This window comes from Andrena cerasifolii, chromosome 9 (assembly GCF_050908995.1).
Source record: "Andrena cerasifolii isolate SP2316 chromosome 9, iyAndCera1_principal, whole genome shotgun sequence".
Classification (NCBI taxonomy): domain Eukaryota; kingdom Metazoa; phylum Arthropoda; class Insecta; order Hymenoptera; family Andrenidae; genus Andrena; species Andrena cerasifolii.
Window position 1 is genome coordinate 15,966,013 of NC_135126.1, and position 13,473 is coordinate 15,979,485.

General features: G+C 51.3%; 1 protein-coding gene across 5 annotated transcripts in view; it reads left to right on the forward strand.

Moving 5' to 3' along the window:
• Positions 1–1,823: 1,823 nt before the first annotated feature.
• The window catches only part of Ca-alpha1d (Ca[2+]-channel protein alpha[[1]] subunit D), a 41,720-nt gene continuing 30,070 nt past the window's right edge, over positions 1,824–13,473 (forward strand). For 2 of the 5 annotated variants that reach the window (XM_076819532.1, XM_076819534.1), the window contains exons 1-3: positions 1,826–2,390; positions 3,172–3,592; positions 12,754–13,398. In XM_076819532.1, coding sequence (XP_076675647.1) covers positions 13,088–13,398 — 311 coding nt within the window. In that variant the 5' untranslated portion in view covers positions 1,826–2,390; positions 3,172–3,592; positions 12,754–13,087. Of the gene's footprint in view, positions 2,391–3,171; positions 3,593–12,753; positions 13,399–13,473 lie in introns of all 5 variants that reach the window. The other 3 variants (XM_076819531.1, XM_076819533.1, XM_076819535.1) reach the window with 3 other exon arrangements.

Here is a 13,473-nt window from a genome sequence, read left to right on the forward strand (position 1 = left end):
ATTTCCCATTTACTTTTATAATACCCTCTTGGCCGTGTAGCGAGCGTGTTTTAGAAAGTCCTTGAACATTGGCAAATACGAACAATGCACGAGTACCTTTGTTCCTCTGACCGAGATCGGTGTCTTTATCGGTCGAGAATCGTACATTCCTAATTCGCTCTATAGACATTCGATTGCAACGTATATTTTCCATCCATTAACAGCATTCGCCATTGTTCTTTGCGTAGCTGTTGATTTAGGTTAGGTTAACATTTAAGCTGTCCCAACGAAATACTCGACATAAGCATTTACGTTCCTACGGAATAGCATCATTATTCTGTAAGTGCAAGGTATACCGACGTACACGATTAAAAGTCATCGATGCAATTAACGTCGGTTCCTGTACGGGCAGATCTGTAAATGAAAAATCACTGCAGTCGTCATGCACACATTTTAATTGGGTTATACATATTTTCCTCGATCCATGCTAATAATTTATGATTTTCCTAAGTTGAAGCAGGGCACGAGTAACATACGTACATTGCTCGAGATATGCTTACTGGAAAAATCATCGTTATTATACGTTCGAGTCTCGCTTGGAAATTCGAGGGAATGTAGCATTCTCACTTATTTGCGTACTGTTTAAAATCGTTGCTTTCTCGGTACATATATAAATATAGTCAGACAGAGAAGCTTGTATAAATAAAACACAGGCCCTCGGCAACCCCGGCTTATCTTTTCTTCGGTGGAACAGTTTAAGAATAGAATAAGGTTCTACGGGTAGACTGACGCGTTGTTAATTATAGAGCACGCTTATTTGTACCAACGTAAAAATGGTGCAAAAGTTGTTGGAAAGTCGTTGTCGCGGAACGATATGCATGGGAATTCGAAACGATTGCGAAAATGATAATCAGCAGTTTACTTTGCATGCAAGAGGGTAGAGACTTTTTTTCTACTGTTTTATCGTTGTTTTAGCGGGAAAAGTGAGTGATTGCGTGCTCGTTCGATGGCGCCACATGATTTAGCGAACGGAGCAGCGGTTTGTTACCCCTTTAGCTGACAGTTTTCACTAGCCATCGAGTCCTCTCTAACTGTATCCTGCGTCGTGGAATTTAAATTAATTTTACAGTAGATGCTCACGCGTAGGTTATACATATACTCTTTCATTACGTTGAATTTTGCTTGAACGCAACAATTTCACTTTCATTCTTTCCTTCGCACATCTTTTGCAGCAAGTATTTCGACACTGGTCGCGCGTTGTTTAAAATAGGATCAATCTTGCCGGCAATCGATCGTATAAATAGGCTTCTGTATCTCGCAATACACCTACTACACTCCATTCTTTTTGACACACATATTCTTCCGATCTGAACGCGCTACCTACTTAGTCCTTTGATCCTTGGTTATCTTTTCTAACTTCCGTGACTCGTTATTGGATAACGCTTCGTGTAATTACGGCACTATTATCGTAACTACTACAACGGTGCAAGCTGAAACAACTCGTGCCTCTTACTGCTCGTGCTTTTACGTGGAATCTGATACCAAAGGATTTGTCGCCGCGAATGTAGGTCGTACGAACGAATCGACGATAAGAAATGTTTTTCTACTACAAAAAGACATGGCGATGCGAAAGAAAGTCGTTCGTTTCGATTGAAACGCGAGGGTTTGTAGACGAGGCGCGTTATCGCAATTTCTTTCGAGAGTTGCGAAATCTCGGTGCGAGAAGTTAACCTCTCCATTCGCTCTGTTCCACTCTGTTCCTTTCACCCCGAAGGAACGTCGCGGCGCGTCGCGACGACCGACGTCGCACACGCAACCTTATACACGTAGGATGGGGGTGGGGCGCCGCGACGCCAGGCGTCGCTAGTGTCGAGCCGGCGGCATATCGTCGAGTCGAACGTGTCGTGTGCCGTCGCTGTGGCCGCTGCCGTCGTGGTCGTCCTCGTCGTCGTTCCTACGCGGAGTAAATTTCGAAAAATCGTGCGTGCGATAATCTCGGCTTTCCTTGCTTCTCGAATTCGCCGGGAAGCGAGAGAGCCTCGGTAAAACTCGGACTGCTCTCGGGCCGATCGGCGCTGGCCATCCCGGGCGTCGAAGGATCGCGACGAGGAGGAAGTGTGCGGGTAGATTTGAGTCACATCTACGACCGGGCAGTAGCGTTCGTCTTCTTGGGTGGAGGAACATTAATTTCGCGATAGTGGAAGCGAGGGAGAAGGAACGAACCAGGGAAAGCCTGAGAGAAATCTGACAGAGATTTGGAAGAGGGCGACCCAGGACTATCGCTCGGAACTCTCTCACACCGCGAACGCCGGGGAAAAGAGAGGAAAAGAGAGGCAAAGGTTACGGGTTGAAGATCCGGGAGAGGGTGCGAGGTGGATACGATAACCGTGGAGTATGAGTGCCGGGAGAAGGTAAGGCAGGCGATTGATTTGCCGCCGACGCCTCTTTTGCACGTAGAGTTCTAAACCGCCCTCGTGTGCACGGAAGTTAGTTGAGACTAGAAAAGGGGGGAGAGAGAACGGTGCTCGGGTCGGCCAATGATCGGTGGAACCGACTGGCGCGATTTTCTTAGGTGCCGCTCAAGTGTATCGGCGGATCCGATCACGAGCCGTGGGAGGGAGACAGAGCGCAGAGCGGCGTGGCGGGGTGTGCGTGAGCCAGAGAGAGCGCGAGCAGGGGAGCGCGTAACTACTTAGGTGTACCATGAATAATACGCGCAGCTCGCACTATTTCGCGTCCGTGGTAGCGGCGAGGGTGTAGGAACGGAACGTCGCGTCGCGTCGCGTCGCGTCGCGTCGTGGCACGCCAATCTATATACATATATACCTATTACGTATGTATGTATACATACGTATAACCGCGTACATATAAATATAATCGAACGCACCCAGATATCTATTTATAAGTTTAAACACAAGGCGAGAGAAGAAGGAGTGGTGGGATTCGCGGCGGTCGCGGTGGTAGAGCGATGCTCGGCCTCTGCTAGAGATGTGTGCGTGCGTGTGAAACGGTGGTTGGTTCTCTCGCGCGAACAAACCGCTTTCAGAAACGGACGAAATGATACAGCCGATTTAAATGTTGTAGAGAATAATAAGAGGCGACAGTAAGACAAGACGGAGATAGGTACTCGCAATCAGCTGCCTGTAGATACAAGTCGCCTCTTACTGTTTTCTCCTGTTTGGTGAACGCCAGCGATGTGGCTGGTAGTAGCAATAGTGTCCTAAGAAACGGAGGGCCGGCCAGCAAGCGACGGGCTGGAGAACAGCGAGGAAGCGGAGAGTAACGCCGTCGCTCTGGAAATTCAAGGGACAGAGAGGGTGGAAGGAGCGATAGCGCGAGGACAAAAGGTGCCGTAAGTGAGTTGTCCGTTGTGTGTCGTCGCGTGCAAAAGAAGGAGAGAAGCGGGCGAGGAAGACGGTGGAAAAAGTGCTGGAGAGGAGGAAGCTCGAAGAGGGAAGTGGCGGAGAAACAGGGGAAGAGCAGAGAAGACGTCCTGGCGGCGAAGGATCACGGCCGCGAGCGCGTCCACGCGGATATGACGAGCGGATACGCCCGATTCACGTGATACGCAACACAATTGCTCCACCGATACCGCTCTCTTCCAAGATATGTGGTAAGTCCGAGCTTTACGCGCACCAAAAACGAAGCGTATCTTTATGAAATTCATAAATAAAGCGTTAGTCACAGCTTCCTCGAGTTTCCTGCAAAAGAAACGAGCATCCTGGTTTTAATCGCTGCTAGAAAGCTCGGAGTAGAAATATTTAGAAAACATTTAACCCGTGATCAAGCACGTATGTAGGTACATGTGCTTTGGATCGGGGATTGGTTTGGACGTTACCCGTCGACGGTCGATTCGTAAACAGAGAACGAAGACGCGACTCGGACGTTCGAGTCAATAACCGGTACCACGAAAGCAAAACTTTTTACCGTAACCGACGAAGGTTACAGCCGAGCAGAGAAGGACGATACCTAAAGGCCGTTAAAAGGGCAACGTAGGTACTAAATATCAATGCCAGGGCGTTCTCATCGACGCGACCTTTTCCGCGCCGTCGTCTAAGAAACTAGAAATTCGTTAACCTTTTCGCTTCTTCAAAGCTCCTCGCATTCTCGCAACTCTTGTATTTAGCTTCCACCCACGAAACCACTGCACGCGTGGTCGTTTGTCGATCGCTTCATAATACCCCGTAAACATATTCAGGGCTCGTTCGTTTGGGATAGCGTGCAAACACGCGTCATAAAAATGCCGGGCTTCTTCTTTATGGCCAGGCTCGGCGGTGCTCGTTTATAGACTTGACATTTATAGCGGTCGATTTCTTGACTGGCATGATTTCCATCCGCCAGTTCGTCGAATCGCCTCGCCTAAATCAACGCAGCTGATTGCGAGGCGCAGCTATTATGGTGCGTGTCAAAGGGTGTCGTCTCAAAAAATCAGCCAGCCTTTGATCTCCGGGGAACAAAGGGGTTGTTGCGCGAAGGGCGGGATTTCAGTCCATCAGCGTTGTTGTTGAACGTGTACGCGAAACAGCGTTCGAACGCTCGCCTGGGAATTCCAGTTGGAAATTCCCGTAACATATTGTTCGCGAGGCGACTGAGTGCTCCTCGAAAACGGGGAACAACGGTGCATGTCTGTTTTCACTTGAGCGGTCCTGAGCGTGGCGAACGTGCTCGCTTTCTTGGCACCCTAAAAGAAGGCAGGGCAGCCGTTTTCTTCGGACTCGCTTGGCAAATCAGGTGTAGCGCTCCTTGCCAGCTAAAAGCAGACATTTCCAGCGATGTTCGAACCTTTGCCACGTCGCTCCTCGTTTCGCTTCGTTTTCGATCTTTCGTTCTAGGATATAGGCGAGTTCTAACTCGGTGACGTTCCGCCAACGAAAATAAAAATCGTCCCCCGTGTCCACCCTCGGTATTAACTTTTCGGTTAAAGGGTGTCCCCTTGCTTTCGAATCCTTTCTACTTTGTGCTTCGCCTTCTCCTTGGCGCTCGCCGACCGCTCGCGAAGAAGCGGCCGCCCCGATCGACCTGATTCCCCGAAGTCGCGGTCTAATCCCAAGGAAATTCGGGTCGATGCATAATGAGGTTTCACCTCGGATTCCCAGTCGACATTCCAAGGCATTCCGCCAGGAACGTTGCCTTTCCGAAGTGTAAATTACCTAGACGGACGTCATCGCGCTAAGAAATTAATGCTGCCCATCGTTCGTCATTCGCGGTTCTTTCGAAAGTATGCCGCCCGAGCATTTACATTGTTTTGCTAAACGCCTAACCAACCCACGCTTCGCTCCCCAGATCTACTTAAAAGTTGAAACGGAACAACTACCTGCGCGATCCTTTTATTCCCTCAGCTCGCGCGAGCTTATCGATGCACCGCAACATTGCTCGAGCATGACTTAACGACCCCCGGAAAGTTTAACAATAGAATTCGTTGAATTCGGCTGCAGCTACGGCACGCTGTTTTTGCACAGAAGATACCACCGCGTCGTTTCTCATCGGAATAGTCCCGACAAAATAATCGCTTTGAATCGCTGCTACGGCACGATATTGTCCCGAACGTGCGTCGCCGTGACGTATGGTAATGGGGCCTGAAAAGTTGCGCGTCAGTTTTGCCTGTAAATGATGGCCACCATCGAGAGGAGCGCGCTTTCACCCGGAACAATGTCGCGTTAACGAACAGCTTAATTTGCCTGGACGATTTCATTCGAGCGAGGAGCTTCAAGCCTTTCATCGCGAGAGAGTAAATCGGATTCTTACGAACGAGGCAGCTTGTTCCTCTCGCCACAGTCACCACGCAACGCGAAACGCGGAGCCGAGCTTGTCCGATAGGTACCTCTTTTCCAGCACAAAGGTGGACGCGTGGATATTTATCTTCTTAATGAAATCGCAGAGGAATTTTTAAATATTCAGCTTTCTTCTATTAGAGTAATAAAGTAATAATAAGAAATTCGCGGCGAGAACTACGCAGCGGCCATTGATGTCCCCGATTCACGACCAGAGTTCCCTGCTACAAGAGCAATTCCTTTCCACTAGCTTCCGACGAAAATAAAATTCATCCGTTCGAATGGCCCGACTTTGCTCCAACTTTCCGCCCACGAAATCAGCACGGAGATTCCTTTCCTGGAACTTTGAATTCTCTCGACGAATCTCATTCTCGACTAGCAGAGATCGAAGGAGAAACATCGGTAGCCTAAACAGGTCGGTTCCAATTGCAGTTAGTAGGAACGTTTGGTCTCACCGGCGAACGTCGAAATTGCAAGTGCTTTAGCGATGTCACTCCCCGTTTACAGAGCACGAAACGCCTACTAGTTCGACGCGGAGTTTCGCGAAAAACAAGGCGCTTTCGTTGAAAATAGAGCTGACGGACGCGGGCGGCCTGAGGCAGTGGCACTCAAATCGTGGTCCATGGAAATCAGTGGACTGCTTCGCCGCTTCCCGTTCTGCGCTCTTAAAACGAAATTCGTGTCAGCATCCGTTAAACTAGGCAGCTGTTAGAGCACCGCGCGTCCTACTCCGTTGAAAATTCTTGAAAATCTTCGCTTCTGATCCGCGCCGGACACTTTCCAAGCGCACCTGCGTAGCAGGAGCCTCGATCTCGATTGAAAGACACGCGAGGAACGCGGTCCATTATTAGGAGGCTGGCGCCACCGAGCGATAGGAGAGCGTCCCCCTACGCGACGGTTTAGACTTAAGGAGGAGCCTCTGATCTCGGTGGCGAAAAACAAAAGGCCAGTTGGGGTGTGTACGCTCGATATTCAGGCTAATGATATACGGTACCCGCGGAGGTCAGTCACGCGAGCGAAACACGCCCGGAGACAAAGAGATCGACTTTGATTTCCCTCGGATGCTCGTCGCCACCCTCGCTCTGTCATTCGGCTACGACCGCTAAGCAACGGTATTAACAGGCCACGGACACCGGAACGCTGTTACGCGACATTGGGCTTCCTCTCTTCCTCGTTTCCCCTTCGTTCTCTCCGTTATGAACGGCGAGTAGAATCCTCTTTGGAAACTTTGATCCACCGAGACTCGTGGATGTTTCATTGCGTTCGAGTGGCGTTACAGCTTGCGTCGCGCGTTCGAGTAGGTAACTATTGTGCTTCCCCCCTCGGAAACTGCAAAATATTGCAACCGGTCGTTGAAGGAAGAAGGTGAAAGGCGATTTCATCGTCTATCAAACGCCGACCCTTTTCCAATCGACTCTCGCAGCCATCAGATCTTCCTAGTAAAACGAGGAACGTCGTAAATCGTAGAACAAATACGGGATCGGATCGGATCGGATCGTATCGTATCGACGAAGTCTTCTTTGCGGGATGCTGGGGACGCCAGGTCCGTTGCCTGTGCATACGTAAATCTTGCTAGCGCGATGACGGATCGTTTTCGAGGCCCTGTTCAACGAGAATTCGATTCACACGGAGCTAAACTATTCGGTGTTGAAAGGATCTAGAGCGGCAGGGGTCGGGTAAAGGAAGATGGAGAGCTAGGTGGGCACAGAGGAATTAGGAAGGGAAGGTGGGAGGAAAGGCCACATTGTTCTCTCCGGGTCGAATCGAGGGAAAATAATAATTAGCGTCCGTTGATGAAAGGATAAAGCGGTTGGTGCGGCCCTCTAAGCAGTCTAAGCGATGATAAAAACACCGTTACGATAAGGTTGTTCGTGGATGCGGGATCGTTCCGATGACGCTCGATATTGCAATTTCATTGGCTTTCCGTTTCACGACGCTTCCGTGGACGGATTACTTTAGCGGCGCGGAAACATCGTTTCCTTTTCTACCCAGGCAGTCGGTTGCGCTCCATGTTTCGCAGCGGCGATATCGAGCGACGCTAATCGAAAGGAAGCTCTTCCGGTTCTGCGAGAGACATCAAGGCTCCGTATTAAATAGCTTTCGCTGGATTTTCCACGGATTTGGGAGATGGACGAGTTCGCGACGAAACGCAAATATTAAAGGAAATACTTTTCTGCTCTCACCCGCGTCCACTCCGATTGTCGAAAGCAACATTCCCTGGCAGAGACGTATTTTCAGGGATGATAGATGGCCATTTCTCTTCTTGCGAATAAATGGAAAGGCGAATAGTGGAAGAAAAAAAGAGGCAGCGGTCTGGCATAGAGATAGGAATCGATTCCAGCTCGAATAATACGAATAATAATATCCGGCAACTCGAAACTTTCGAAACTCTGTCGGCTAGATATTCCGAGGATCCTTTAACTCTTTGCGCGTTAACCGCTTGAAATTCCTTCTTTTCGAGCCAGTCCACTCTTCCCCGAACTATGAAGCAAACTTTCGCGTTCTAAGCTTTTAACCCCTTTACGTAATTTCCATCCCCCGTTCCCTGCAACCCAAGTGGATCCTCCGAGCTATAGCAATCTCTCCTGCAAGTAAACACGAGCCAGTCCGAGGTCTGGAAAAGATATTCCAGCTCTATCTCTCGCCGATCCCATTTTTTTTCACGCGGAGGGCGCGTTTTGTCCGTGCCGCAAGGGCATCGTCAAAGAGGGAGGCCGAGCCCTCGATGTGTTACGAGTTACAAGTGTCTCTTTCAGAGGAGAAACGTCAATTTTGCAGATTCGCGGCCGGGATATCGCCCCGAATGCCCTCAGCTTCGTGACCTAGAGTACCTGTCGCCAACTATTTTTAAAAGCCTTCCTTTTCCCTCTGTCCTTTCGTCGGACCTGCACCGCCGCTTTCCTCCCCTCGTTATTTGCTTTTCACTCGACGCTCCGCGGCGCACTTTGCCCGCACAAGCAGCCTGCCCCGTGCACGCGCCTTTCTCCACGCGATTACCCCGTCTCGCTTTCGCGAAAAGGCTCGCGTCTGCGGAATTACCGGTGGTTTCCTGCTTATTCCGCCATCTAGAGTGCTCAGCCGCGCTCCAGTTCTCCCTTTCGATAGAGATCCACGCGGGATTCTTGCCCCGAGGCCCTCCCCCGCTGCGTCTAACGATCGAGCCCCCATCGACCGAGGGGCGTTCGAAGTTAGGTCTATTTTAAACGATAGATAAGAGGAGTTCCACGATCTTGACGGGTGCCCGGACATGTGTCTAGGAGTAAAAATATCTCGAGTACGGCTTCGAGGAGAAGCTCCGATCGCGTGCGTCCGCGTTCAAAAGTCGCGTTCACCTTCGTTCTCCGAGAATCACAAACAATTCCGACTCTATACCGTCCGCTATCGACGAACGAAACGCCAATCGAATAGGATAGCGGACAGTGATAACGCGAGTGTAAGTTAAATTCGAAGAAGATGGTCGCGTCGTCCTCGCCGCCGAGTAACGAGCAAACGACAGCCGACTTGTGAATCCCAGCGAATCGAATTAATATCGCGACAGGATGAATTTCAGTGGCATTAATGCGCGCTCAGTGAATCCTATTCAACCAGGCGTGCTCCAGATACGCGCATTGTATCGCGTTCGCGGATCGACGGTCAATTTAATGGAGTCCCAGCGATCTCTATCTGCGTTTCCTTGCGGTAGTCGAATTTTCGGCCACCCGCCGGGCATCGAACAGTTTAATGGGCTCATCGAAGCATTCTGTACTCTTGAAACGGAGCAAGCTGGTCGAGCTATCGGCTTTCCGCGAAACATTAAAATCCCCCCGGACAAAATTCTTCTCGTAGCTGCAAGTATGGGGGGATTTCGCGTGATTCGGAGGGGATGCGGACTATTGCAGACAGAGGAACAGGAAGGAAGATGAACGCGTGGAGTGGGGCCACTGCATATTTCACGAACGATCGGCCTTCTTTCGCGAAGTCGCGGAAGGACTCTGCGACGGTGAAATATTGATATCAGCCTGGGAAACTCGGCTCGAGTTAGCGGACAATAGAATTACCGTAGAACGCACTGCACCGGAAATAATGCTCCTCCCCCATCTTCTCTCTTTATAAATTTCTGCTCCCGTTTTCGTTTTATTGCCTACCCTTTCATCCCCCGGCTCTCGCAAAGACGCCAGCTTCACCGGCAACATGTTTTTCCCTCCCGATACTCATCGCCGCGGCGGTTTATTCCCGTGAATTATATAAGTGTTCGTATGTTTCACCAAAACGCTATTACAGACGCCACTTGCGCGCACATCCTCCTCGGTATCGATTTCTAGATCGTTTGCCCATAAAATTGCAATTAACGGAAGCCAACTAGTTGCGGCCGTGAGAATCCTTGTCGGATCCGGCTGGCGACCAGCTTCTCCGTTAATTAACCAGCGTCCTTAATCGAAACGATCGCTTCTCGGTTACTAGATTATTGTTCGACGGCTAATTATCGTTAGGAGTGATGACATCTGCTCTACTGCGGCTTCGTCTTCTCTCTTCTTCCCTGGAATAATCGTGGATTTCTCTTCGTTCGTCATTAAGCCCTTCGATCCCTCCTACTTTCATCATCCATTCGGAAGAATAATCGGGCTTAAAGCCACGCAGACTTGTGTTTTATCGCTAGCGTGGACGGAAAAAGGGACCGCAAGGATGGAGCGCGGCACGTGCCAGGAGGCCAACGGGTAAGCGGCCTAGCTTGCTCGCTGCTTCCGTGGCAGCGAAGTGGTGAACTAAATTTAACTCGTTAGCACCGGTTGGTGACTATCTTGCGAGGGAGCGTGCCTCTCTGTACCTGTGCGACAGGGGGAAAGTTTATTAGCGGCGATCGATGCTCGATCGAATGGCCGGCAAGGGAAATAAATAGGAAAGCGGAACAGGCGCGTCGCGGCACCACGCGTTCCTCGCCTCTCGCGTCGAACCAACGCCAACGTACGTCGGCGAACGCCAATTAACAAGAATGGCCGTATCATTGCGCCAGCTTCCACCCAGCTATCGGTCGCGTTCGTTTATTCTCCCTCCCGATAATAGCCGCCTCGAGATCCACGGCAATTCAATTATCCATAAACCGATTAGTCGGCGAATCCTTCCCGGCGGTCTATCGACGAGGCCGTCCGAAACGAACCGCGCGGCCGCGTTAATTGACTCGCGGCTTGTTTGTCGAGCACCTGCCTCGAAAAACGGGTGACGAAGGTGAATAATGCTGTCCGTGCCATTAAAAACTCGTATCTAATTTCTGCCATGCTGTTTCCATTGAAACAGCCGCGAATGTTAGCGTCCTTTTAGATTTTGCGAAGGGGGTGGCACGTGGGATGGATTAGTCGGAATAAACGGGAAAAGGCGGTTCAGGGGTTCGATCGGTTTCTACTTTCCCGTCGAGTTCGGTGATCCTCCGACTCAGCCTGTGAAACGGAACTCGTCTCTATCTCCGAATCTATTCGAACGCGCATCTCCTACGACGAGGCTTTATTTGAGTCCCCCGCGTCACGCGCGCCTTTCTTCGATCGTCACGAAAAAGCGAGTAGACGTGCCACGCAAGTGAGAAACGGGGGATCGTCGTGATGACGTCAGTGTTGAAATTAGTCCGTTCGCCGATCGGTTTTCCTTCAATCGGCGTTTCCTGTGTCGGCGAAAACGGGGCTTGCCCGGCCGGACGAAATGCTTTATTCGGGCTGAAACGGTGGCTGCTCTTTGCCAGCCTCGAATTCAAGAGATCGTAGAGGAAAATAGGAGAGAGAAAGAGGGCCACTTAACGAGACAATGAAAAGGCAGCCGTTGAATTTCAATTTAGAACAAAGCGATCCCCAGACGCGTAAACATCGAATGGAGTATCTGACGCGCGAATTCATTCACCGAATAGCCTCGCCTACACGCTTGCGAGCTCGACACGCGTTTTTCTTAGACCCGCCACTACGAGCGAGGGATATAATTTGTATGGAACTGTAACCAGTCTGCTTGGCGCAGTAATTTCTCCTTGATGCTGCGATATCGCGACGTAATGGGAGCACGAAGAGATTAAACGGTCTCATCGCGTAGGCGCGGGGACAGGTTAAAGGGATCAACAATAGATTAAGTCTGACTACCGATTCCGGAGAAGATCGCGCGACGGAAGCAGGCAGGCGCTCGAGAAACTCGCTCGCAGGTAGAACTTTCCATATAGTATTCGGGCTCACTAAATATAGCGCGAGTCTGTTATAAATCCTAGGCCCCCGGACTTGCCGAAACTCAGACGCGATTTGTCTGGCTCCGTCTCCTGCTGGACACGTTGATCTTTTTTCGGTTAGGCTCTCCCCTTCGATAGAAGTCTAGACTGTAGCGTCTAAACTTTCGATTGATAGGGAAATTCGGGTGTTTCAAAGATTCAAAGGTCTGCAATTGGCCGTCGGAGGACTGATGACACGGTTGGAACGGTGAATTTCGTCCTCCCCGCGGAGTCTGGAAAAGTCAAAGCGCGGTAGGAGTCGCTACGCCGAATGCAAGAAGAACAGGTGCGGGTTTGAGCGAGCTGGAGGAAAAGCTCGACATTCCTGCGGAGGAAAACAACGAATAGCTTTTACCTAAGTTCTTGCAGCTTTCGGAACTTTTGATCTCTCCTCGCGATAGCGGTGAGATCGACTCTTGTACAGCGTACACTCGTACAGCGTTAAATGTTAACGCGGCACGAGGAAGTAGGACGGAGCTGCTTCGTCTCGCGGTCATAAATATTTATCGCTAGAATCGTCGGAGGCGCCGCGGTGCCAGATTGCCGTTCCCGCGGACGCCTGGAATATTCAGGAGCAAGCGGAGCAGTGCCTATTTGCCTATTTCCCATTTCAGGATCGCGATAATGAGCGAGAGTTGCATCGGTCCTTCTGCGGTCTTAATCGCCGATGATTAGCCGACGGTGTAGAATTTTAGGCGGGGCGGGGAGCTGCGGTATCTTGTAGCGGAGGATGTGAAGTTTCAGTGGAGTTGGAAGGTGACTAATAAAAGGATTAATGTCTACGATGTTTAGGTCACGGAGGGAGGTTCGAAAGAGCCCAGTGCCGTAGCATGCCGGCGAGCTGCAGCGGGTGGTGGGGCGTCTCTGAGAGAGCGCGTCGATCGGCGTCGTCGGGCGTCTGGACGGGCGTCTGCGTGCAGGCCAGCCAGGGTCCGGAGGAGTCTGCCTACGTCTGTGTACTAGGCAGTGGAGGAGAGGGTGAAGGTGAAGGAGGGGGAGGAGGAGGAGGAGGAGGCGGAGGAGGAGGCGGAGGAGGCAAACGGAAGCGAAGGCGAAGAGGTAGAAGAAGAAGAAGAGAGCGGCGAAGCGAAAGCACGGAGCTGATCGAGGCGCGGAGGAGCGACCGATGAGCGCGGGGGGGGATGGGGGCTCGGGGTTGGGCCCCCCTGGGCTGCCGGGGGCCCAGCCGACTGCCGCGACCCCCCCCATCCTCGGGCAGCACCTGAACCCCCAATCTGCCCAGGACGGACAGCCAGCACCCGCGCAGTCGCAGACGGGCCAAACTCTCGGGACCAGCACCGGTGCTCCCAAGTCCGCCACCAAGAGGCCGGCTCGCAGGGGTGGCAAACCCCCACCCGACAGGCCCGTCAGGGCCCTCTTCTGTCTACCCCTCAAGAATCCCGTGCGGAAGATGTGCATAGACGTCGTCGAATGGAAGTATCCTTTTCTCAAGCTTTTCGGTGCGCGACGCGCCGATCATTCGGATCGCTTTCGGCATTAATACGGAGCAGA